This window comes from Orcinus orca, chromosome 7 (genome assembly GCF_937001465.1).
Source record: "Orcinus orca chromosome 7, mOrcOrc1.1, whole genome shotgun sequence".
In the NCBI taxonomy this organism is placed as follows: Eukaryota; Metazoa; Chordata; class Mammalia; order Artiodactyla; family Delphinidae; genus Orcinus; species Orcinus orca.
The window spans coordinates 61,262,825-61,290,061 of NC_064565.1; the positions used below are offsets into that span (position 1 = coordinate 61,262,825).

Here is a 27,237-nt window from a genome sequence, read left to right on the forward strand (position 1 = left end):
AGGGGACGCTTCTGTGCAGAAGTTACGGAGTTGAGAGCTGAAGGGCCAGGAGGTGTAAGTGGGTGAAGGGTGTGGGGAGGAGGTGTTTTGGCGGCAGGGCTCTACCTGTGGAGGGGCCTCAGCGTGGGAAGAAGCGTCGTGCGGCACTAAAGCCGTGTGCGCCTGCAGAGCTGCCAGCCCACCCGGCAATAGCAGGAGGCAACTTGCTTTGAGGCCAGAGAGGCCGGATATCCATTAGGGACCCCTAACGATGCCAGAACGTGTCCACAGACTGAGTGAAGTCTGCAATCTTCCAAATTTTACCCAGAACAGACACCACCTTATGTGTACTCTTATCCCTCATTTTCTCAGGAAATCCTAACATTTCCCCCCAGAACTTCAGTCTTGAAAGCTTTCCTTTCTTTTTTTCCTTAATAAATCTATTTATTTATTTATTTATTTGGCTGTGTTGTATCTTCGTTGCTGTGCGCAGGCTTTCTCTAGTTGCGGCCAGCGGCGGCTACTCTTCCTTGAGGTGCACGGGCTTCTCATTACAGTGGCTTCTCTTGTTGTGGAGCACGGGCTCTAGGCACACGGGCTTCAGTAGTTGTGGCACATGGGCTCAGTTGTTGTGGCACACGGGCTTAGTTGCTCTGCGGCATGTGGGATCTTCCCAGACCAGGGCTCGAACCCATCTCCCTTGCATTGGGAAGCAGATTCTTAATCACTGCACCACCAGGGAAGTCCCTTAAACACTTTCAAAGCTAAACCTCTGTTTTTGTTGTTGTTGCTTTTTTTGTAGTTTAGCAACCAGTTCTGTTTTTTTGTTTCTTTGTTTTGTTTTGCTTTTTAGTTACTCAAACCAAATAACACTTGCTGGCATCTGTGTGCACCTTGTTATTATTCAGAGGTCTGTTTCAAGAGAGATCTTACAATGAAATCGAGTTTACGCCCCAAACCTCCTCAACCCCAGTGTGGGTAGATGGAAGGGTGGACACAGGTTAGAAAGAAGAGAAATAGAATAAAGAAGGAAATGTAGGGACTTCACTGGTGGGTCCAGTGGGTAAGATTCTGCGCTCCCCATGCAGGGGGCCCGGGTTCGATCCCTGGTCGGGGAACTAGACCCCACATGCATGCCACCAACTATGAGTCCACAGGCCGCAACTAAGACCCCACATGGCGAAAATAAATAGATAAATAAAATAAATATTTTTTTTAAAGGGAAGGAAATGTAGAAAAAGCAACTTCTTATCCAAATCCACATCTTGACAAAGGCTCTACCAACTTGCCAACAACTTTCCCCTTTGCCTCAGTTGGAGCTACTGATACCAGGCTTTTTCAGGGAAATCCTCCCTGAGGTCCAAGGAGAACACATCCACTTCTGTCCTATGGGCCCTGAAGCCACATAAGGAACATCCTTACAGCCCCTCAGCACCCTTCAGATGATGGCTTAGCCTTAACCTACCACCTGCTCCCTCTCACAAGATGGGCAGGAAACCTCATGCATAAACATACATCTTAAATGATGGTAAATAATTTAATCTCAACCTCCAGCTGTGGGCAAATCCGTCCTGAAAAGCAACGCTGGCTTAGATGGGCTACAGTAGGAAAAATTCTTCTCTCTGGTACAGAGAAGTTTCAGGGTTCAAAGAGAGAGATTTGATCAATCTTGTCCCATTTAGCAGATGCCAAAAAGATGCTCCCAACTCCCCTTCCCCTCTCCTGCCTTTGAAATAGGACTCGTTCCTTAAGGAACAGTCAGGAGGAAAAGGGGTGGCGAGTTGTGATAGCTCCTCAACAGCCTCTGTGATTTAAATATTCCCAGACCCAGCCTAGGACAGTCTAAGTGCCCCTCTGTGCTGGTTGGTATCGTTAGAGCAAGCGATGTCCAAACTTACGGATTATGGTTCAGCAAATCCAGTGGATGCCTACTGATCACAGTCCTGGGCCTGTGAAGAAACAAAGAATCCTGCCCTTAAGGAATTTACATCCCAGAAAAGAGAGAAAACGTGTATATACAACTTCTCTTAATTCAGAGTCTTGGCATTTGGGAGCGGAGTGTCTGTCCTGAGCTCCAAAGGAGGGGCGTAGCCAGCATCTGCGGGGACCGCAGACTCCCTCCTGGAAGAGTCTGTGTGTGCACAGAAAGACAGTCAGTCCCTGGGGGGGTGGGTCTCAAAAGTCAGACGTGCGGGCCCTACACCTCTGCCAAAGCCAGGACCCTATTACAGTGGCGGCCCCAGGGGTGGGCAGGGGTGGGGGGCTTGGCCCACAGGTGACACTCTCTTAAACTCAGCTGGGTCCTGGGTACTTCTGACAAATAAGCTTACATGAGAGGGAAAGAGTAAGGGGAAAGGGTCGTGGAAACGGACCTTTCCATGGGAGGTCTGGGAGCATTCTGCATATACTCTCAGGGCAGCGAGGATAAAGAATCCTTCAAGCTGGGCCATTCGGGATGGGACGCTGCAAGGGGACCTCCAGACTGGAAGAGCCCGCTTGGTCCTTGTGACAGTGCTTCCCACGCACACACACACACCCATCCAGAGGGTGAGAAAGTGCCCTCCATTCTCTGCGGTCTCACTGAGGAAGGCAGGGCATTGTTGTACACCTTCCCAACGAGTGAGTCTCTCAGCCTACAGATGGTCGATTATACAACCGCAAAGTGGACGGTCTGTCCACCTGCCCTTTGCTACTTGGTTGTTCCTTTCAGCCTGTCTTGGCGTCCTCCTCACCTGAGCCTGGAAGCCCTCTGTGGAGGAGCCTTGAAGAAGGAATAGAGCCTAACATCCAATAAGTGCTCATTATTGGATGATGTGTCAACAGCTTTCATTTCACTTTTTGTTTTGTTTTGTTTTGTTTTGTTTTTGCGGTACGCGGGCCTCTCACTGTTGTGGCCTCTCCCGTTGCGGAGCACAGGCTCCAGACGCGCAGGCTCAGCGGCCATGGCTCATGGGCCCAGCCGCTCCACGGCACGCGGGATCCTCCCAGACCGGGGCACGAACCCGTGTCCCCTGCGTCGGCAGGCGACTCTCAACCACTGCGCCACCAGGGAAGCCCTCATTTCACTTTTTTAAAAATGCATCTAATTTTTCTTACATCGGTACTTTTTTACTCTCTATGTGATATGCTCAGTTCACAGAAAAGCTGGATTATACCTGATGAGTATAAACAAGAATCATAATTTAAATTGTCCTCCTTTCCTTTGAGAGTCCTTTGTCCTCCACTGGCAGAGGGAGCTTTGGACACAAACCCACAGAAAAGCCCTTTCAATGCAGTAAACCCTTTAGTGAGATTTCAGCCCTAATGAGAGCCTCTGGTGATATATTCATGTTCTTTGTTGTTTTTCCCACAATTACTCGGGGTGACAACTGCATTCTGTACAGTAGAATATTAACTTATCACTACTCTACTCTACCGGTATTTGAAGAACGGTTTTATTTATTTTTTCCTCTGAGATTAAACATCTTTAAAATATCTTCCTGTTCCATTAAATAATTATAAACTACCTATAATACTTTGAACAACCAGGTTTATTCTCAATAGATGTTGGATATTAACATCCCCAAGGTATTTTGTGAACTACGTAAATAAAGAATGCCTTTATATGTGCACAATAATTTTAATCCTTTCTTGGCATTATCGGATCATTAATAAAGTCATGTGGGTTTCTTGTGTTTTTTTTTACAGTCAGCCATTGAGAAGTTAACCCACGATTACCTAAACTTGTTTCACTTCCCACCACTCATTAAGGTAAGGAAGGTTTTTCTTACTGAGAATATGCTACTTTTATTGACATATGTACCAGCCACATCCACACCTAAATTTGCCAATGTCGGAAACCGTTGTTTGAAGTGAAATTTAATCATCTCTGTCCAACAAAAGGCCCTTTGAGTGAAGCTGAGGATGTGCATAAATGGAACAACCTTGTTCCCTGCAAGTTGAAATATTAACAATCCAGTCATGATAAGAACAACACATGTCACCTCAGTGGCTAGGGGATATAAGTGCTAACATTGTAGGTGAGGACCTCTGGCCTCCCACCTGGCTCGGGAGACCTTTGTCCGACATGGAAGCCGCTGAAGGAATTCACACGCTAAGCTCTGGATTGCCACTTGCATTGAGGGGTAGAAGTTTTACTGTTTGAATAACATATTAGTATATTTAACATATTATTTTGAATATAGCCTAAAGGTATACAGCATAGTTTGTTATAAAATTAGTAGATACTTGCAAACAATATACAGAACTCTGCTCATTCACCAACGACTCTGGTTTTCCATCTCTAAGCCCACGAAGATTCATTTGTTCCTCTGCTTGGCCCTCTATCCACAGATGCTCTAGGAACTGCATAATTCTTCTTTGGGATTAGGGTGTAAATATCTTGAGTGTTGTGAAACTCTCAAGGTGAAGTCTCTGTGCATCTCCAGGGACGAAGTGCATTTCTGGGGTAAAATTGCACAATGCAAGATGCATTGTGAAAAATGTAAGATGGTGTCATTCAGTTTGCAGTGCATGAGACAAATCATTGGGCAAAGTTCTCAAAGGCTTAATATGTCGTTTCTCTTGCTTTTAGTAATTGGAATTTGTAGTGTATTCCAAAATAACCAAAAATTAAGCAATAGATTAGAATGGAAAAACTAGTGCTGGGAAATCATCTCCTTTACATGAGAAGTAAAAGTAAAAACACTATGTAGTATAAACAGTGCTTAGTTTTCTGTTTCAGGACTCAGTAGGTGAACCTGAAGAAAATGAGGAAAAAATAGTGAACCTTGAACTTGTTTTTGGTTTTCACTTGAAACCAGGGACTGGCCTACAGGTAAATCATATTTTAAATCCTTTGGATCAATTTCAGTCTAATTTACTCTTTTTCTCTCCTGGAACTGTGTGGTTTTATATACCCCCTACCAGCTGGTAACATGATTCTGAGTAAATTTATAGACTTTATAAAATAGAATTTAATTGAAAGGCTGCCAGCTGCCTCTGTAAGCCAATCTAGGAATCGTTCTCATTCAGCTGAAGAGCCCTGTGTGAGGCCACCCAAACCCTCAAGGAAACGTACTGCAAACCATGGTGGGCAGTGGGCAGTGTCAAGGTCGGGGGCACAGACACTAGAGTAATTGTTTATGCTTCTTGGCATCACAGCTTCCTGATTCCAGTTTCTTTGTTTTTTAAGGGGAATCACTTTTATAATATCGAGAGTAGAACAACAGCAAGAATGGAACTGTAGGCAAAATGGAAACCTAGATTATCAACGCTAAATGGGGTGGCAGGACATTTGACCAAATCTCATTCAGTCAGGCTGCTACTTTATGTTATGTTTAGAGTCTGGGCTAATTACGTGGGCTAGGTGTCATATGAATTGGAATCATAATAGGTTTTTGTTACTTGGATTACTATGAATAGCCAGTAATAGTGATCACGTCTATTAATTGACCACTCGTGTTCCAGGCATACAGGACTCAGATGTAGGTGCTATTTTCCCCCATTTTACAAATAAGGAGACTACGGCTCTGAAAGGCCAATTAACTTGTCCAAGGGTTACATGGCTAGCAAGTAGCAGAAGACGGATCTGACGCAGGCCTCTCTGACCCCAGAACCAAACTCTTAACTACTGCACTATTGGTACCTTTCCTTTGATGCTGCAAAGAGACCTTGTAAAAACAACTCCTCACAACATGAGCCCGTTGCTCTGGGAGAGCTGGTGGGGCTCAGCTGGCCCACCGGCCCTCACTAATTAAACCATGCTTACCCCAGGTCATTCCTGGAACCAGCACTTGGGAATGATTGGAAATTGTTGCAAGGGGTTAGTTTTACCAGGGGCTTCAAAAGATGCTCTTTCTTGGGCTTCCCTGGTGGTGCAGTGGTTAAGAATCCGCCTGCCAATGCAGGGGACACGGGTTCGAGCCCTGCTCCGGGAAGATCCCACATGCTGCAGAGCATCTAAGCCCGTGCGCCACAACTACTGAGCCTGTGCTGTAGAGCCCGCGTGCCACAACTACTGAAGCCCGTGTGCCTAGAGCCCGTGCTCCGCAACGAGAGAAGCCATCGCAATGAGAAGCCCGTGCACTGCAACGAAGAGTAGCCCCCGCTCACCGCAACTAGAGAAAGCCCATGAGCAGCAGCAAAAGACCCAACGCAGGCAAGATAAATAAATAAATAATAAAATAAATAAATTTATTAAAAAAAAAAAAAGATGCTCTTTCTAGACACTGGACAGAGTGTTTTACCTGCACCACTGCAGGTATATTGGTGCTCTTGCTGAATGGAAATCTTAACCTCCCTTGTTTGGGCCACAGAACTTGGTTGAGTGAAAGCTGCTCTGACTCTAGGTGTCTGGTATAGGAACACTTTCTTTTTCCCTCTGTGAACGGGTCACTGTCTATTCATGCCTGTTGTTAGAAGCAGCTACCAGAAAGGGGGGCAGGAGAGTAAGTTCCTCTCCAACAATAAGCAAGGGCCCTTCCAGTCCTGAGATTCTGTAGCTGTGGGCACCCCAGGTCCATCTGATGGTAAATAAACAGCGCATTTTCATTTGCCTTCTTTGGGATGCTCAACTCTATGGTACTTTATTTATGAGTGCTCTGTGTTTAAAGTTTTTTTTTTTTTTTTTTTGTGGTATGCGGGCCTCTCACTGTTGCGGCCTCTCCCGTTGCGGAGCACAGATTCCGGATGCACAGGCTCAGCGGCCATGGCTCACGGGCCCAGCCGCTCCGCGGCATGTGGGATTCTCCCGGACCAGGGCACGACCCCGTGTCCCCTGCATTGGCAGACGGATTCTCAACCACTGCACCACCAGGGAAGTCCCAGTGTGTTTAAACATTTTTATGGCTTGGATGGGGTAAAAGAAGAGGGAAGAATTTTCCTGAAAAAGACTTGTCAAGAGTAATCTCAACCAAGAAAATTATTTTCAATTAACAAAGAAATGACTTGTTAATGTGGAAAACTGAAATATATATACAGGTAGTAAAGATCAGAAGCTATAGATGATATTGGAGACCAAATATAGTGGTCTGGTTTTGACCATGATGGTATAGACTTCTTGAGTCATTGGTTATCCACAAGGCCTAAAGTCACTGCAACTTTCGATTGTCTGCTGATCCTTGGTCACCCATGCAGAGTAATAATTTCATCCATTCACTCAGCAGAAATTTACTGAGGACGTACCGTGTGTCTGGCTCAATGCTAGATGCTCAGAATGCAAAGTAAAAAAGTATAGTACTGCCTTGCAAGGAACCCACAGTTTATGGGAAGAAGTAGACAAGATCAGTGAATGGTTTTAATACAGAACGATGCATTTTTTACAACATCATGCACATCATTCAATGAAAGCACAGTGGATGAGCACTAAAGTGATGTAGAAAGGGGTCATAAGAGGATCTTGACATCTTCTTGGTAGAGGTGATACTTGAACTAAAATTTGAAAACCATCAGGAGTTATTAGGTAGGGAGAAGACATTGAAGGCAAAAGGAACAGCATGTGCAAAAGCTCAGAAGCCAGGAAAACACAGGCAGCTCTTCTTTGGACTGATTTCTATAGGACCTCACAACTCAACTCAAGCATCGCTCCCTCTGGGGCGACTTTAACATGGAGCAGGTGGAATAGTGTGGGGAGAGTTAAGGCCAGAATGGTGGCTGGAGACCAGAAAAAGAACTGTTTTATGTGCTGAGCTAAGGAGTTTGAAGAGTTTTAAGCAGGGAGTAGAGAGGATTCTATTTGCGTTTTAAAAAGATCTCTCAAAAGCACAGAGAAGGATGATTTGGAAAGGGCTCGGGATAGAGTGATAAAGTCCTGTGTGGGGCAGTGCAGACAACCAGGTGAAAAGGAACAAGGAGCTGAGGCTATGCAGTGCCATGGAAGTGCCCTGTGTCCAGGGACACTGAGACGGAACTGATCAGACTGAACTGATCAGACTGTGTCACTAGCTGGAGTTGGGGTGATAGAGAGGAGCCAGGACGGCACCCAGTTTCTAAGGTGAGCAGCTGGATAGATGACATTATAATGCAATAGATCAAAAGTGAAATATAGGGCTTCCCTGGTGGCGCAGCGGTTGAGAGTCCGCCTGCTGATGCAGGGGACGCGGGTTCGTGCCCCGGTCCGGGAAGATCCCACATGCCGCGGAGCGGCTGGGCCCGTGAGCCATGGCCGCTGGGCCTGCGCGTCCGGAGCCTGTGCTCTGCAACGGGAGAGACCACAGCAGTGAGAGGCCCGCGTACCGCAAAAAAAAAAAGAGAGATAGAGTGAAATATACAATGCGGATGTAACACCAAGGTGCTAAAAGAATAAAGAAGTGACGGGAATGGGTGAAGTTAATCAGGAAAAGCTTTTTTTCCTTTCTTTTAAATTTTTAAAAAGTTTTTGGCCACGCCGTGCGGCTCGCAGGATCTTAGTTCGCCAACCAGGGATTGAACCTGGGCCCTCAGCAGTGAAAGTGCAGAGTCCTGACCACCAGGGAATTCCCAGGGAAAGCTTTTTTTGGAAGGGATGAGTTTAGAATATGAGCTCGAAGAGGCTCATGGTCGTTTGCAAATAATTTTCTGAATATAATGTTTTAAAACTTATGCTTAGAGAGTCCTTCTTTCTGAAGAGCTCAAGTTATTTCATCATGTCATCTCATTTATCCCCCTTGGCATTTCTGTGAGATACATAAGGCACATGGTATTGTCATCCTTGATTAGAGAAAGCGTGTTACCAGCCTAGGGTAAGAGGACGGAGCTGAGACCAGAAATTACATCTTCATCATCACCTGTATATTAAACATGTGCTAAGCTCTAATACCTGGCCCAAGATATTTAAGCCATCTGGAAACTTCCACAAAATAATCCTAGAGTAAATTATTGTCCAGGTCTAAACTACCCAATTATGTCAGACTATAACCTAACATTTTGAAATATCTTCTCACAAATGTGCTTTAAATTTAAATTCCCCACATGAAAACCTTGTTACCTTGACCCTTCAAGGTAGAACCCAAGAAAAAAGGTCATCCTCAAAATCCCAATTAACTGAGTTCCCATAAGCCCATCTTCACAGAAAAGATGAAGCCTTTCCCCCGTCTCCATGACTAGAATAAGTTACACGAGAACACTGGGGTTTTGGAAGTTCTCTCCAAACCTGAGTTTGTGTATCAGGGAGATTCGCTTGACCATTTCACCTTTTCTTTTACAATTAAAATGAAAGATACATTCTAACGGCAGCCATCGGGAATAATGTATGACAGTGACTTTATCATGAAAATAGTAGCTGTGTTTTCCCATTGCCTCTGAAAAGGACCACCAGTTAGCTACCACTTAAAATTGGTTTGTTGTTTCAGTAACTGGCCTACTAAGAGGAAACAATGGAAATGTGACCTTATCCACAAATATACAAATATATGTAGAAAATAAAGCCTTTCCTTGTAAGAAAGACCTGTCGACCTTTATGGTCAAAGAATTCAGATTAAATTCTTTTTTTAGCCTCATTTTACAGCTAGATGGATTATGGCATGTAAGTGAGGGTGATTCACCAGACCAAGGAAAGCCTTTCACGTCTGGGAGCCTGTGCCTGCTCCAGTAGTCCAGAGCACCTGCGTGACCCCCTGCCCATGAACTTAGTCTCTGCTGCCGCCCCCAACCCCTCGGGATGACCAGGCCCTCATCAGACACCAGCACCACATGGAATTCAAGAATTCATCCACAAATGAAACAAACATCCTTTTTCCTTTCCTTTTTTGAGGCAACCTGGCAGGGGAAATAATTGGACAAAAGGGTTCCCTGAAAATTTAAATTAATAAGAAGTTGAGAATGAGTTTTACCCATTTACCTGACCCATTTCTAAAGAGTAAAGTTAATTCTTAATTTGAATAACAATGTACATTGAGGCAGCCTCCAGGTTGACAGTGGCATTGGCAGAAATTGGGTCTTTCTCAGCTCAAGTTTCCTGGGCGAAGGGCTTGAAATGCTTATGGTAATTATTATTATTTCATACCTCAGCCAGACACTGTGGCAAGTGCTTTGCAAACATTTTTCTGGTGTAATTGTTACAATCCACCCTCATAGGGAGCAGTATCCCTGCAGGCCCAGGAGGAAACTGAAGAGAGAGGAAAAGTTCCTCCCCCAGAGTTCCTACCTGGTTAGGGGCAGGTCCAGCCCTGGGGCTCAACCCTGGTGTCATACTGCTTCTTTTTGAAAAGTATCGTCATCCCCCCAAATAGGTGTATTGGTAATAAAAAGGCAAACACCTTTTTTGGTCAGTTAATACTAAACCACCACTATTTTTGTTTCACGTGGAAAGTGCCTTGCATTTTGTAATCTAAGGCCTTTGACTTGCTACAGAAGGAAAGCGGCTTCCGGAATCTCAGGCAGCTTCATGCACTCCCCAGGGTGGCGACCACCCTTTTTTATTGAAATATTCAGCTGCATAGAGTTTATTATTATATCTCTTATAAGCTCACCAGTCAGGAACATTGATTCTCAAATTGCCAAGGAATAAACTATCAACTCACCCAGGAGTTTTCTCACCGAGATCCTTTTGAGATTTTGTGTCATAAAAATTCAAAAGCAGAGTTAGGAGGGAACTCTCCGAGGAGCCGTTCATTCCTTGTGTGTGCTGGACAGTCACAGACTTTTCTCTCATGTCCTTAGTCCCTTTTCTCCCCAGTGAGGCAAGGAAACCTGATTGAAGCTGGGCTCCCTTGGGTCTAAGTGGATCACCAGCTGTAGAGAAGAGATGAGCTTAGGGGAGAAGCCTGGGAAACGACACCCTGGCTCCAGTGGACCCTTAACTAGAGACTGGCTTCCAGACTCCAGCCACCTCCCTCCAGATGACCATCTCTTCTGATTTCCTTCCGAGAGGCATTTTGAAGGGGCAAGCGAACCAGATAGAGAAAATAAGAGGGACATTTGGAAGGGGTGGAAGCAGCACTAACTGGCCCCATCGGAATAGAAGGCTTCTCCGTCCCCCTCGCCTCCCTCCTTACGTCCGTCACTGTTGGCACCTGGCCCCCTTCTCCCACTCCCCACCCGAAGAAATTCAGTCAATAGTTCTGCTTCTCCAGTTGTTTAGCTATAGGTTACAAATGCTGCTTTTCACAAATACTTCCCACTTACTATGGTGCTTTCACGTCTCTATTAGATTGCTTATAAAATGTGGCATTTAATAAACTTAATTGAATCTCCAGGCCCTTCCTCAAAGCACTATAAATATTAAAAACTGCCAAATAGGGCTTTTTTTTCCTATTGTGGAGTTTTTATAAATGGATAGATAAACATGAATAAAATAACAGGGCACAAAGGATTTTGTAAGGAAGTAAAAAGTCAACACCTTTTGTACATTTCGGAAGAACTAAAAGGCAGTGCTTTGCCTTACCTTTTTTTTTTATTAATTTATTTATTTTTGGCTGTGTCGGGTCTTCGTTTCTGTGCGAGGGCTTTCTCCAGTTGCGGCGAGTGGGGGCCCCTCTTCATCGCGGTGCGTGGGCCTCTCACTGTTGTGGTGTCTCCCATTGCGGAGCACAGGCTCCAGACGCGCAGGCTCCGTAGTTGTGGCTCACGGGCTTAGTTGCTCCGCGGCATGTGGGATCTTCCCAGACCAGGGCTCGAACCCGTGCCCCCTGCATTGGCAGGCAGACTCCCAACGACTGCGCCACCAGGGAAGCCCCTGCTTTGCCTTACTTTGATATGTCTTGCGTTTATGAAAAATTCAGTGTAGGGAAGTTTATTTCCCATGACCAACTATTTTTGGGGGGAAAGATACATGTACACACACATGTGTTTGTGTGCCTCAGTATATAAGCTTGCAGTGGTAGGGTTCTGTAAGAAATACAAATTTTAATTGACAGCAAAGGAGCAAATGCAGTTCAGAATTTGACTACGTGACTTGCTGCTGATTCTCCCAATGAACCCCTTGTTGGCTTAGATCCCCTTGGGTGGCTCTTGGCTCATACAGCTACACTGACCACAGTGTATGAATCACAAGTTAGGATTTGAGTTTGTAGGAAGTAAGAATATAATTATACAAACAGAGAAACAGAACTTAAATTTGTGACTGCCTTTTAAAACGGTTGTAACAGCCATCACTGGCAACTTTATGATGACAGGCGCAGTTGTTGATAATAACAGAGATCTTTGCTTTTAGAAGCAGGTTTTGAAAAGTCTCTGGGAATCACTGTAAGTTCTGCAGAGAGAAGGCCTTGATAATTCACAGTGACTTGCGTATTCTGAACCAAAAATTAGATCTTGGAAATAATCAACTGTAAAAGAACAGATTATTTGGAATGAAATTAAAAGCACTATGTTAGGGCTTCCCTGCTGGCGCAGTAGTTGAGAGTCCGCCTGCCGATGCAGGGCACGCGGGTTTGTGCCCCGGTCCGGAAAGATCCCACATACCGCGGAGCGGCTGGGCCCGTGAGCCATGGCCGCTGAGCCTGCGCGTCCGGAGCCTGTGCTCCGCAACGGGAGAGGCCACAACAGTGAGAGGCCCACGTACCACAAAAAAAAAAAAAAAAAAGCACTATGTTAGGAAGTAAAGATGTGTGACAACCACATCAACATTAGGATTTGGATTGAGAATAAACAATGCCTGCTAACTAGGACAGTTTAGGGTTTTTTTCCCCAAAAAACTCTATTTCTAGAAAAAAGAAACAAAAATTGTATTTCTTAGAGTCATTTCTGGAGACCTGGGAGGTAGGAGGAGAATCTAATAGGTAGAAGAGCTGTTTTTGTATTTTGAAGGTCCTGGGTGAAAGTTTATTCGCAGCCCATTTCCCAGCATTAAAAACATTTAAGCAGTAATTAGGTAAGCGAGACCACTTTCTATATTGGTTAAGAAACCCAGTCTGAGATAGAATAGATTCTTATTTATTCAAAAATCAAGAGGAAGACCTACTATTCTTTTTCTCCAAGATGAATACCTTGTACCTCCCAATTTCAAATACAGTTTAAAAATGAAGAAAGAAAGAAGCCCTTTCCAAACATGTCAACTAACATCTGAACCATTTCAGGTAGTCAAGTGTGTGATGCATCGTATGAAAGTGTATCTCACTTGATTTGTTTCACTTTATTTTAACATCATCCCTAAAGTCCTTTTTTCAAGCATAACTCAAATAACAACTCCCCAGAAGGCAACAGAACAACCTTATCTCCACTGGTGTCTGGTTGGCACCAGTCTGCCCTGACCTTAGACACAAGCCATTGTTAAGGGTATAACGCATTTACATATTTTGCAATAAAACATGAGTTATTTGCATTACTGTGTCAAGTTTTATTTGATTCTTTACCTAAAAATGACTCATTTTCCTTTCTTGTATTTTAAAAACCAACTACTCTAAGCTTGTTTGAGAATAATCAAAAATTGCCCATTTAGCTAGAAGTCATTTTCTTTTCAAAAGGCAAATGTTATTTAATCTTTCAGCTGTTCATTGTGCCATCATAAATACTTTCTTTTCAGCACAGTTGTGGGGACTGAAATGAGCCCACTAATTGCCTCCCATTTCGACTGACATGTGGTGGTTTAGTGGAAAGAGAACACAGCAGGGAGAAGGAAATAGGAGGCTGAGAAAATGAGAGCTAATTATTTTCACTGCCTCATGTCAGGCTCTGTGTCAGCCTTGTTTTTACAAACTGGAAGGTTTAGCACTAAATAAAACAAACTGGCGTCATGTTTTTATATACTGGCAGTGTCATGGAAGCAGCTGCACATCTCAAAGACAATATAATGCCTGCGTTCACATGGACACCATCTGACAGACACTGTGAGCCACGGCTAATGAGGACATCACAGTGGTGCCAAGTGAAAGGTGCTGAATTATGTATGATTCTTCATCAGTACAGCAATAGTCCTGTACATCATTATGAGACATTGTTTTGCTGGAGAGATTAAAACATTCTTAGTTCCAGACCCTGCAACCTATATGCGCTGAAAGAGGTTATTAATGGAATTTTTAGGGAGAGTGTCTTGTGGATTTCTTTTGGGTTGAAAAACAAATCTCGTGGGACAAAGCCGTGATGGGTCACGACACTGTATAGATAAAGAAGAGAAACAAATTAACCATACTTGCATTATCTTCCTTTTAAAGGCAGCATAATAAAATAGAGTGTACCAGGGTTATACATAATGATAAATAACCCAGGTGCTATCTCGGGATGTTCCACTCTCCTGCCTTTAAAACAGCAGGTTTCAGCAGCTGAGCGAGATAATAGCAACGCGTGTAAAGGGGCCTTCGGAGGCCTAAATCATCAACATCTTACTACTTTTAATACCAGCATGACCAACATTTCTATCGTATTTTTATTTCATCTTGTATGACTTCTTACATTTCAAAATAGTCAGTCGCCTGCTATGAGACTGTTTCCCTTTTTTCCCCCCTCTTGAATCTTAAAAAGTTTATTCTGACCTCTGTATTTTAGATTTTAAAATGTTTCCCCAGTACAGGCCATTTTTTTTTTAAGGTGGAAGGGCCTCTTTGCTAGAATCCTGGGCATTCTCTGGTGACTTTACTTTTTCTCTGGTCATGGGGAACGGGTAAGGTGGTGATGGGGATTTTAAAAACCAGTGTCCCCTCCATTAGGCTGGGCATGCCCAGTGTAGCTAAGTTAACTTGCTGCAAATCTCTACACTTTCTGACCCTCAGTCTGCTCATCTGTAACGTGGGGGCAGTGCTCTCTATAACAGGGTAAGCCTGTGGGGATTAAGTAAGAATCTCGAAAACATTATGCCTAGTGAAAAGAGCCAGACATGTACACATGCATACTACAAAATCCCAATTTTATGAAGTTCTAGAGCAGGCAAAATTAATCTAGGGTGGTAGAAATTGGACCAGTGGATGCCCCTGGTTGTGGAGGAGTTATCAACTGGGAAAGGGCATGAGGGAATTTTCTAGGCTAGTGGAATATCTTACCTGTTTGGGTAATTACAGTGGTGTACACATTTGTTAAAATTAATTGAGCTGTACACTTAAAAATCTGTACACTGGACTTCCCTGGTGGTGCAGTGGTTAAGACTCCGCGCTTCCACTGCTGGGGGCGTGGGTTTGATCCCTGGTTGGGGAAGTTCCGCATGCCTGAGTGGTGTGGCCACAAAAAAAAAAAAAAAACCTGTACATTTTATTGTGTGCAAATTATACCTCAATAAAAAATACATTTAAAAAATGTTAATGTCTGTAACCTTCAGGTAATGGTCATCTATAGGAGCCTGAAAGCCGAATGTGGAGGTCTGTTTCCTTCGCAAATGTCCTAAATAATCTTGGCCCTATAATGTTCATGTTTGCAATAAAATCTTGGTAGGAAAAAATAAATAGAAAGAGAGGTTGTTGTTTCTGAATTGCCCAGAACTTAAAATAATATTTAAGTATAATTTTTATGCTAACTTCAATCACTTTTTCTATTTAGAAAATTTACCTCTATCTTGATTAGTTCTTTTTTTGTTTCTTTTCTTCCTTCCTCCTTTTTTTTTTTTCTTTTTATGGAAGGGAGAAGGGATGTGTATGTTTGGCATCCCATGTATTAGCCTGGAACTCCAAAGAATTTTAAACAGCTTGCAGAGAATGTAATAGTGCTTTCTCACAAAGAGATATTTAATTTAGCATTAACTGAGTGTTGTTTAGGATGTTAACTTCACAGTGTAAGAGTTTCTGTTTTACTTGGCCAGTAATCTTAATTCAGAAAATTTTTTCACGTAATTGGCAATGCTGAAGCAGTTCAAACGGAATGCTTTCTCATCCTCCATTAACCACACACTTGCTCCTAAAATTATCCAGGTATTTCAGCAGCTGAAATGGTACATATCCTGGGCACTCAACAGAATTGTCATTTTTTTCATCAGTTTCCAATGCAAAAATTCCCCTCTCCCCAACAGAATCCCATCTGTTTCTTATAGATTTGCACTGAGGGGCAGATTCTCTAGCTAGTAGAAAGGTCTGGATAGCTGTTTTTTGCTATTCAGCCTCAGTGAAGAACTTCCCCAAAGGCTGCTATGTCACTGCCTTTTCCCTAGAGATTAGTAACTAGCACTCCCTAGAGATGTGCAAGGTACAAATTTGAAAAGTGGGAATGTCCTCTTGGGTGGGAATCTAGTTATGAAATAAAAAATCCATGGTAGTCAGGACCTGCCCCATGATTTTGCTTGTGCAAACAGATGGGAGAAGGTTGTTTCTGCTTTGGGGAGTGGCCGTCCTGCCTAGCCACGAAGCCTAAGCCAGGACTGGAGGGAAGTGTTTGTGATTCCAGGTCCTGGCCCAGTCGGTCAAGGAAAGGAGCTTACAAACAGTGGAATGGCACCATATACACTTTTAACAATGATCTTTTTCAATAAAGGAGGGGGAAATTGACTGTGTTGGACTTATTGGAGAGACTCAGTATTTCAGTCTCTGCCGTGGAGTCCTATCAAGGAACTCACCAAGATAATTTGGCCTACTCGTTGACTTTGGAAGGTGGAAAGTACTATAATTCTTACTCTTGTTAACCCGTAAGAGGGCAAGTTCAGGTTTCAGAAAAGACAGAGGGGAAACCTGCTCTTCATAGCACAGTGGGCCCCCTTGGTTTAGTTCGGAACCCCACCACTTGCTCTCTGTGTGATCTTGGTCAAATGACCTCATCCCTCTGTGCTTTAGTTTCCTCATCCAAGATGAGGCTCTCTGGCTGTCAGTCACATTTCACAGCCATGGTCCCTCCGGACATCTGCTGGTTTCTGTTGGTAGGGCTGCATCAGGATCTGTTGAAACAGGAAAGGGCAGTATTGGTGTTATCTAATCCATGTATGTAAGAAGATGTAAGTTTCTTCCTTCTACTTATTTCATAAAGGCAGTCTTTGCTGTGTCGCCACTTTGCTGCACCTTCTTTTTTCCAACACTGATCAGTCCCCGGCACCAGTGTCAGTCAGTGCCCTCCGGATCCCCAGACTCCTGCCCAAGGAAGATGCTTTGATCCAGCCTGTCCACTCTGGCCAGGTCCCTATTCTAAACACTCTTTGAACCTTCCTGCCTCACTTACCTTCTCGCCCATTCTCTTAGATGGCTGCTAGATGACGGACTGGCTGATGTCATAACAGATTGGAGCTCTGTTGGGGACCTGTATTGGTAACAACAGTAATCACTGCTTTGGGGGCTCCTAATTTGGCTTCAGCACAGTGCTGGGTACTTTATTTACATTATCTCACTGAGTCCAAATACAACCACCCACTCGTCATTAAAGAACACTAAGATTCAGACAGGTTCTATAACTTGCCTGAGGTTGTGGGGAAAGTGGCAAAACTGGGATTCCAGCTCAGGTGGTTGCCCTTTAAACTTGGGGTCTTTCGCCTCACCCCTGTCTTGCTCCCCCAGTAATGGCTCAATGATGATCCTTTCCTATATTGTTTCCATTTGAATAGGAATTCTCAGCACCTTAAACCAAATGAGTGAATAACAGAACCACTGCAGACTGCCAGGGGTGAAATCGTTTTGGGCAAGGAGTCCTTCAGGGCGCTCTCAGAACACAGAGCTGTCTGCTTTTGATTTCTGCCTGTCAAGACCAAGTTGTTTGCAGACGTTCAGAGTAACTCTTGAATGTTTCCCATTCAGAAATCAATACCCACGTTTCTGTCATTCACATCAAGCCAAAATCAATAGTTCACCCTGGTAAAAGTGAATGGTTTTTAAATCAGAGTCTATTCCCACTATCCGGTCCGTATCACTACCAAGAAACTGAAAAGCTAGCAATTGTGCTTGTAAAATTCTATATTAGGCTCATAAGTATGCACAATTGTTAGTTTTAGTGATATTATTGATGAGTTAATTCATCTTATTCATATGAAAACCTTTCCAATGATCCGTTGGTTAAGAACTCCGTACACTGTGGCATCCCGTCTGCAGTGGGGTCCTGTGGAATTCAATAAGTTGTTTAAGTCCTGGGCGTTGTGGAGAATGCTTTTGGACACCTTTGGCTCACCGAGTAACAGAAATACCAGGAATACCTTAGGGTAATTGAAAATTGAGCAGAATTTAAAGAATTCCATTACTTTATTTGTAGATTACTTTTCTTAACTAGACAACAATAAAATCATACATACCCTGAAAATACCCAGGAGTTACATCAGGGCCTTGACATATTAAATTAATAATTTGGGTGAACACTGCATATTTCCTTTCTTTCTCTCCCATCTGTGTAACAATCAATGCCTACTTTTTAATGAATGGATAATGCCCCTCTTATCACTTCTCTGATTATAGCTTTATGGCTTCTGTAGAAGATAGCTTCTTTTATGGTTCAGGTAAAAGGCTTTCTTTCAGCTAAGAGGAAAAGAATTAAAAAAATAAAAGGACTGTAACCCTATATCTAGATCCTGTTTCTCCACATTGGACTTTGAGGAAACAAAGAAGTTGGGGCTTAGGGGAGGACCTGTGACCACTTGCTTTTTTGGTTGTATTAGCAAAGTCTTCTCTGCTCCTGCTCCTTTAATAGCTGGTCCCATTCTGGAACTCTGTCAACCATCCAATGAGTTTGTCCTGCCACCCTCCCAGTTGCCCTTCCCTATTAGTATCTCCTCCAACTTTGGAGCCAAGCAGCCTTGTGCCTTTTTTTTTTTAATTTTATTTTTGGTTGTGTTGGGTCTTCTCTCTAACTGTGGTGTGTGGGCTTAGTTGCCCCATGGCATGTGGGATCTTAGTTCCCCAACCAGGGATCGAACCCGCGTCCGCTGCATTGGAAGGCAGATTCTTAACCACTGGACCACCAGGGAAGTCCCCAGCCTTGTGCTTTTCTAATCCCACCTCCACCACTTCTTGGCTAGGAAAACCTAGAAAAATTCCTTCATCTGTCTAAGCCTCATTTTTCTCACTTGCCTGATGGGAAAATAAAGCTAACTTGCAGGGTCATTATGGATATCAAATAAAAGAGCACAGTGTAAGTACCCAGCAAGATGCCGAAAGCGTAGTAAGCACTCCACAGCCTGGGTTCCCTCCAGTCAGACCCTTCTCCACGCAGAGCTCCCCTGAGCCTGTCCTCGGCAAGGTCTGATTGGGGCCTGAGGTCACGGAGGTGAAGCAGAGGGGATTGGGCATTCGCACCACAATTCAAGGTCTTTTAACTGTGCTTTTGACTAACTTGCCAGGCACAAGGAACAGAACTAAGTCAACTTGTCTGTTCTAAGGCTTTTTATTCCAGCTACCGCCTTGAGGAGGCTCTTGCTATTTCAGAGAAGAGCAGTCATGACTCCAAAGAGTGATTATCCTGCCCAGTTATCTCAGGGCTCACGTTGCCAGGGTAGCAGTGGCTCCAAAACAAGGAAATACTGAGAGATTTGTCAATTCTGAGCGACTAATTTGACTTGTGTTAGCCAGGAGCTAGTTTTTCACGTTATTGAATAGACCTTTTCCTTCACTAATTGGCTGTCCATCTTGTGAATGTGGCTGGGCAAAGAGGGGCCCTCCCTTCAGGCCTGGGCCCTTCTTGGTTCTGCAATTCGTCCAGAAGCTTTCCTAAAACATGGGGCGCCCCCAGCTTCCTATTGAAGCCAACAGGTTTTCAGCAGCCCCTTTGTTAGCGTTTTTCCATAATAATTGTGTCCGAGCTTGCTCAGGGAACATTCCAGGTCTGCTTGTGTGAGAGCATGTTCTGGTTTCAGCATGTAAGGTGGTCAGTGCTTTATCCTTAAGCTCTCAGAATCCTTCATTCTTCAAATAATATAAGAAAGAAGATGAATTTATGATCCAGGGGCCAAATTTGGTGCACAGACATGGGTCTCTTTTTCCTTTTAATTGCATACACAGTGTTTATACCCCAACATTTTTATTATTAAATTTTTCAGCAAAGTTGAAAAACTTTTATAGGAATTCTTGTATACTCAACTCCTAGATTCAAGCATCAGGATCTACTTACTTTATTACATATCTGTCCATCCCTCTCTCTTCTTAACCATCTATCAATCTTTATTTTTGGATGCATTTCAAAGTAATTTGCAGATATGAGTACACTTCCTCCTAAATACTTCAATATACTAGAGTTCAGTAAGAAATGCACATATCTGAAGTATACATTTGCTGTGTTTTAACAAATGCATATACCTATATAACTCAGACCACTATCTATATAGAGCATTAGCATCTCCAGAAAGTCCCCTCATGCCCCTTCCCAGTCAGTCCCCATCTGCAGAAGCAACCACTTTTCTGAAATTTTCCACTGTAGATTGGTTTTGTCTGTTCTAGAAATTCATGTAAATGGAAGCCTTCGTTTGTTCTTTTTATACAAAATTTCACTTGCTATAATACTTTTGCGATTTACCCATGTTGTTGCATGCATCGATAATTAGTTCCTTTGTATTGCTGAGTATATTCCATTCTATGAAAGTGTTGGTCAACACTTGGCCTGTTTCCAGTTTTTTTAGCTATTATGACAAAGCTGCTTAGAAGAATACTGTACAAGTCTTTTTTCATTTTACTTGGGTAAATACTTAGGAGTAGAATTTCCGTGTCATAGAGTACATATATGTTTAGTTTTATAATAAACTGCCAAAACTTTTCCCAAAGTGATTTTACCGTTTACACTCCAACCAACAACCCAGTAGCTCCAAATCACAGCCAACATTTGATGTTATCAGTCTTAGCCACCTGGTATGTATATAGTGGTATCTCACTGTGGTTTTCATTTACATTCCCCTGGTGACTAATGGTGTAGAGCACTCTTTCATTACATCGTGGTTTTACTGAAAATTTAATTAACATACCATCATTTAAAAAATTAAGAGGTTTCATACAAGAATCAGATATCCAACTTTTCATAAATCATTAAAGGACCTAGCAAGACTAGACTCATATTCCCACATGGGAACAATCAACAGAAGCTGAGCGGTGGCCGTCCCTTTAGGGCAGTTGCCCTTTAGATCCCAAGAGTCCCTTAACCCTTCCCCTGACCCCCCCACCCCCCCAGTGCTTGGACCAGTTATGCACTGCCGTACATCCTCACGTTTCCTGTTCAGAAGAAAGGGAGCTATTTCTTGAACCCATGTCATTACCAACACTGGAAAAGTGAAAGGTAGATCCAGAGGGACTTATATTTCAAAAAAAGTGGGAAGACCACATTTCTTTGGGTCAATGGAAAAATATCCCTACCATGTTTAATATGTAAATTAAGTGGGTCCATTGTGAAATATTACAGTTTAAGGCTCTGTAATGAAACTGCCTGGCTTTATTCATTTTTATCTACCTTGCTCATTTAGGATGTGGAGTTTGCAACTCCTATAATAGAACATTTAGATTGATAAATGGTGTCTCAAGACTGCCCCACCTGGGGATTATTTAGATATAGAAAGAGATCTAATTTCATGTCCTTTTATTGATAAAGAAAAAAAAAACACTCCAGTAATACTTCATTTAGAATACGTCATGTGTTATAAAACATTGAGACCAAAAAAAAATTGTTTTACTTTCTCAAATTCTGTAATTTTTCTTTTAATTCCAGGACTGTAAGTGGAAAATGTATATGGAAATGGATGGGGATGAAATTGCAATAACCTACATCAAAGATGTGACATTCAACACTAACCTACCTGATGCAGAGATTTTAAAAATGACAAAGGTAAAGTTCTATTTACTACTTAAAAGCTTTTTTGAATTTACAGATATCAAACAAAGACATTAAAATACCCCAGCAGCGTGCTTTTGTGCCTGTGATGCTCATACCAGCTCAGCCTCAAGCTGGCTGTTGAAAGGCACATTTTATTTAGCAGATTGAGATCATAATAGTTTTTTGTTAAAATTCCACTTACGCTGTGTGAACTAAAAAGTACTACAAAAAAGTGTTGTTTCATTTTTTTTAACTTTCTTCTACATTTCTTTATGTGTATTCCGTCATTTATTAAAGGAAAGAAAATGCTAATGATGTAAATGTTTACCTCGAATTTTGGGTCCTTTTCAACTTTTAAAAACTTGTCAGGAGAAAGGCTTTCTTGGTGGTGTTGAATTTCTTGAAGAACTGAGATGAGATTATTCATGAAGCACATGTTGAAGTCTTCATGGCTTCCTTGAGTTCACACCTATGAATTCCCGGAGTGGCCAGAGAGCATCTTACTACTTTGGGGTCAATGGTACAAGCACGCCCATTAAAACACTGAAGACAGTCTTAGAAAAATGCTTAGCTTCTCTTCAACATGGAAAAATTCAAATCTGTCAACAATACTGAAAAAATACATATAAGACTTCAATTGTAGAAGGTCAACAACTCAGGTGAATAACCATGATGTCAATAGGACAGTCACCCTAAACGTCACATAAGCCATTAACTCTAGTACACTCTTGACTGTGTATTTGGTTTCAGTGAGGAAAATGGGGCTGGCAGCAAAGAGCCATGGTACAAACACAAGTGGGGAAGTGCAAAGAGTCTTCAAAGCCACAGCATTAGACTTGCGAATGTGTTCGCTTCCCAGGCATGAGGTTGCTAACCACCCAAGTCCTTTTAATTTAGAAGCATATGCATATTCCTTGTTGGATTGCCCTGAGTAACTGGAAGTTATGTTATTTATCACAAAGTTGATGATCTGCTTTCACCTTTCCCTTATTCTGTTGGGACAGACTGTGTTTTGGTATCTTGGAGACTGGACACACACTTTCTCTTTCCTCCCCACCTGTGCCATCTCTGGTTGCCGCCAGTTGTTAGTGGCTTCAGTGTCACTGAGAAGCAAGTCATTGCCTGATAACAGAAGGAAGTCACTCAGAGCAAAAAGAACGGGGTGGAGTTATAAAACTGAATACAGGTGCTTCTGCTCTAAGGCCATATAGACATTCTAGAGGAACCATATCTTCTGCAAAATCATGCAGCAACATTAACAGGGCTTATGGGAAAAACAGGATTGGGGCGGGCCGTTCAAAATCTGTAGAACTTTTTAACATCAACAGAAATAATAAAAATCCTAATTAAGGAAGAAAAACAAAACAGAGAAGATTGATTCTTGTCACAGGAGAGACTAGAAGTTGACTCCATACCCAGACAAACTTTGTCACAAACCTTCCGTCTGTCCGTCTGAGGGCCCATTCATCTTTCCTAAAAATCATTTACTCTCCTCCAAGAGGCCTACATCCCCCTCTTCCCCTTTCTCTATAAAGATGGCATTTAATCCTGAATTCTTTGAGTTACTCATTTTTCCCTGGGTATCTCCTGTGTATACATGAGGTATACATGTTAATAAAAATCTCTTTGGTTTTCTCTTGATAAAAAAAAAAAAGCCCAGTTAAATCTCTACCACATTTGCTTTGTGCCTATCTCATGGCCAGTCATTTGCAGCCTTAAACCTGGAATGATGGGTTAGGGGGTGGGAAGAGAGTGGAGATTCACTTCTAATAAAGACCATTTTCATCAAACTTAAAATAGGATCCAAGGCATAGGCTTCTTTATTACTCATTTATTTTAATATAGTGGAGAAATGTCTTCCCAGTTTCATTTGCACCTGCAGCATTGCCGGGTAGCCTGATAGCAGGGTGGTTATGAAGCCGCTAAACCAGCCACTGCTTGCAACCAAAAAAGTCACTTTAGGGTCTTCTAAGGTTGTTAAGGCTTTCTCTTAATGGTGAGAAAACTTTCCGCTGAGGCTTCCAGACATTAGCTTGAGTTAATGACCTAATGATTGGATTGAGTGATGTATCGGAAAAGAGAAGATTGTGGGAGAGAAGATTAGCTGTTCACAAACATAGGAAAGGATATGTTATGAAACCAAACCCCCAAACATTAGACATTAGCATGTTGTGAGTAATCACATGTGAACCAACATGAGTTTCCTAATAATCTGACATCATGGCTTTCATGATAACCTGAATCGCGCCCTATCTGCCAGCTGCGTACGGCACAGCCGGCCTCCAAGAAACCTGCGCTGTAGCAGGGCAGGCTGTACGATGGCACTACACCCATCCTAACTTTTGTTTTTTTCAGCCCCCGTTTGTAATGGAGAAGTGGATTATAGGAATAATGGAAAATCAGACTGTAGAATGCACAGTCACATATGAGGTAAGCTGGGCAGGGGGTGGGCACCTGTTGCTTCACCATCAGTTTCTCCGTAGGGATTTATTTGCTCCCTCAGAGTCCTTAAAATTTATTGGAAGAGAAACTACTTAACCAACATGAGTATGGGAAGATCAATACAATTATTCTAACGAAGTGTTGGGAAGGATTGAGAATGGGATACACTTGCCTAGAGATTGAGGTAGTAATTCATTCATTCATCAGTTAATGATTGAGCACCTTCTGCATACCACGTATGCATGTGTGAGGTACTGGGGATATGGAACAGTGACCAAGACAGAGCTCTGCCTTCTTGGTGCTTAGAGTCTAGGGGTGAAGGTAGATCAGCAATTCTTCACAGAGTGCAACTTCTACTACCATAAGGGGGGTCTAAACAGCTCTGCCTTCTTGGTGCTTAGAGTCTTGGGGTGAAGGTAGATCAGCAATTCTTCACAGAGTGCAACTTCTACTACCACCTGGGGATAAGGGGGGTCTACTATCAAAACCAGACTCCACATATTTTATATATGGAAAAATAGAAAAACGTATACTTTAGAAAAATGTGCTATTAAAATTAAAATTCATATATTGAGCAAATACCTACCAACGAGTAACATTCCGTGATTAGGATAGACTAAATCTCTACTCTCTCGAGGCTTATATATACTCCAGTGGGGGCAGATAGATGATAAATAAGTAATCTCAGAGTGATAAGTGAGAACCAGAAAATAGTGAGACACGGGGCGTTAGATTGGATGGTGAGGGAAGGCTCCTTCTCTGAGGGGGAGGCAACAAGGAACAGCAGAGGAAGGGCAAGTGCAAGTTCCTGAAGCACAGAGGGCGTGACAAGGCTAGAGAGGTGGGCGGGGCCGAGCCTAGAGCCTCCAGAGCCGCAGTGAAGAGTTTGGATTTACTGTAAGCACCATGGGAAGCCAGTGGGTGTTTTAAGTAGTCTGCTGCTTTAAATGATCTAATTATGTTTTAAAAATCAGCAAGGTCTTCATGGTGGTGGGAAAATCTGCTTCACGAGGTAGAGAAACCCTGGGGGAAGGGGGTGGAGGGAAACAGTTATAGCAGAGTCTTGACACCCATGGAGGTATTAGTGTGCAGCTACCCTCAATAGGACATACCCTCATTCATTCACTCATTTATTCACCCAAGAAACATTTAATAAGTATTTGCCATGACCTGGGCACTGTAAGAGGAGCTTACACCTGTGTTATCTCATTAACCTCGTGCAAGTAGTCAAAAACAGGGAGCATCGTCTTCACCTGGCAGCTAGGGAAAACGGGCTCAGAGAGATGAAAGGCGGTCCCGAGGTTTGGGGTAGTCAGTGAGAGTCGGTGGAGTCACACCCAGGTCCTCTGACTGTGAATACAGTTTCCACTCTTCCTGTTCTATCTGTTCCCTTCCTAGCAGTAAGGTGAGGGAAGTCAGCCTGGAGTGGGACTTCGTGCGCTGCTGCACTGGGACGGTCTTCTGAGCTGCCAGGGTGTGGCTTTTGAACGTGAGAAATCCAAACCCTGGACAGTCCGCTTATCCAGGGTGACCCGATGCTGGAAGCTAATTAGGACAACAGCAATGATTTATCCTCATCACCCAGGGTGCACTGCCTGTCAGGGATGAGGCACCTGAGAAAGAGCATTCATTGTCAAAGCGTTGCCTGCAGGGCACAGAACCTAAATAAAAGAAGGTGACTGGTCTTGAGGAACTTGGAATCTGATTATTCTAGAGCCTGTTGACCAGCCCCCCCCCGCCCACTACTAAGGAAAAGCCCTCTTTGAGTAACTGGACAGTCATAACAGCCAAGTTTCATCTCTACCTGCCTTAGTTCTGGAGATACACCTCACCAAGTTTTTTCTTCTCTTTCTCTCTCTCCTGCCTCTTCCTCCTCTCCTTCTTCCTCCTTCTCAGGCTCCATGATGATACGCTACTTGTGTCTGTAACAGTCACTTCAGGATTTTAAAAAATATATATTTTCATAACCGTATCAAATCCTGAGGCTCTCCAATCTAGCCTGATTTGTGACACCTGGTGATGAAGGGCGCACAGGACAAAGAAAGTGGTGTGTCTTGATCCGGCGTCCTCTCCTTTTTCTAATCCTTATTCTTAATTCTCTATCCTGCCTCACTTTTGCATTTGTTACCCTGTACCCTCCCATGGGGGTAATTAGTCCCACCGACCTACCCACACTCACCCAGTTACCCAGGATGATCACAGGCAGTCCTGGGCAAAGTAGTGGTCAGATTTTTATTTATTCAACAAAATATCTGAGTTCAACTGCTATAAACAAAAGACATTGTTATGTTTATCATTACTTATTAAACGAAGAGGTAAGTTGAGATTTGCCAACTAACAAATTCTTAGAGAAGACAACCACCTTTTTAACTATACTATAGTCCACTAAGGAATAAAGTAGTTAAAATTTTTCTTTTAATCAGATTACCATATTCAGGCAAACCGTGCAAATATATTACCTAATGCATTATGATAGTGTTCTAAGGAGTTACACTGAAGGGATATGATAACCTGGTTTTCCTTCCTTCCTATTTTATAAACGTGTGTATATTTGGTTGTGGGTTTCTCTCCCTTTTTTTTTTTTTTTTTTACAGAGCGATGTTAGAGCTCCAAAAAGCACTAAGCACGTCCATTCAATTCAGTGGAGTAGAACGAAACCTCAGGATGAAGTGAAAGTTGTGCAGCTTGCCATCCAGACGTTATTCCCCAACTCAGAGGGCAACGCTGGAAGCAGGTCTGACTCAAGTAAGTCAGCTGTGCACTAGACATGTTCCAAAGCGGAAATGTCAAATCCTCAGACCAGGGATAAGCGCCAGTCTGTGAACTGACATAATTTCTAATATAATACTTCCTTCTTCTTTTTTTAGAATATTGGGTTTTATACACAAATTATATGGAAAGTAGTATTTATGGGCTTGGAAATAGGGACATATTATAATAAAGTATAATATTTGGATAACTACCATAAAAGATGAAAATTAGTGATTATTTTATATTGGTAAATAAAAATATGTATGTATATTTATACACATATATATTTAGTTTCCAAAATTGTAGATAAAGATAAGAATCATCTTCCATGTCCAACAAACCTTCCTGTAGAAGCACTGCTATCACTGGGGCGACCTCTTGAGTCCGGAGCACCATGGATCCATCAAAGCATAAGAATGATAGGGGTGGGACTTTCCTGGTGGTCCAATGGTTAAGGCTTCGAGCTTCCACTGCAGGGGATGTAGGTTTGATCCCTGGTCAGGGAATTAAGATCCCACGTGCTGTGCAGTGCGGCCAAAAAATGAGAAAAAAAAAAAA

At 42.9% G+C, this 27,237-nt stretch overlaps 1 protein-coding gene across 3 annotated transcripts in view; it reads left to right on the forward strand.

Moving 5' to 3' along the window:
• MAP3K20 (mitogen-activated protein kinase kinase kinase 20) overlaps positions 1-27,237 on the forward strand; it is a 171,021-nt gene that overhangs the window by 135,627 nt on the left and 8,157 nt on the right. For all 3 annotated transcript variants that reach the window (XM_049712254.1, XM_004267317.3, XM_004267318.4), the window contains exons 15-19: positions 3,667-3,729; positions 4,703-4,795; positions 21,382-21,498; positions 23,842-23,916; positions 26,523-26,673. In XM_049712254.1, the coding sequence (XP_049568211.1) occupies positions 3,667-3,729; positions 4,703-4,795; positions 21,382-21,498; positions 23,842-23,916; positions 26,523-26,673 (499 nt within the window). The remainder of the gene's footprint in view (positions 1-3,666; positions 3,730-4,702; positions 4,796-21,381; positions 21,499-23,841; positions 23,917-26,522; positions 26,674-27,237) is intronic.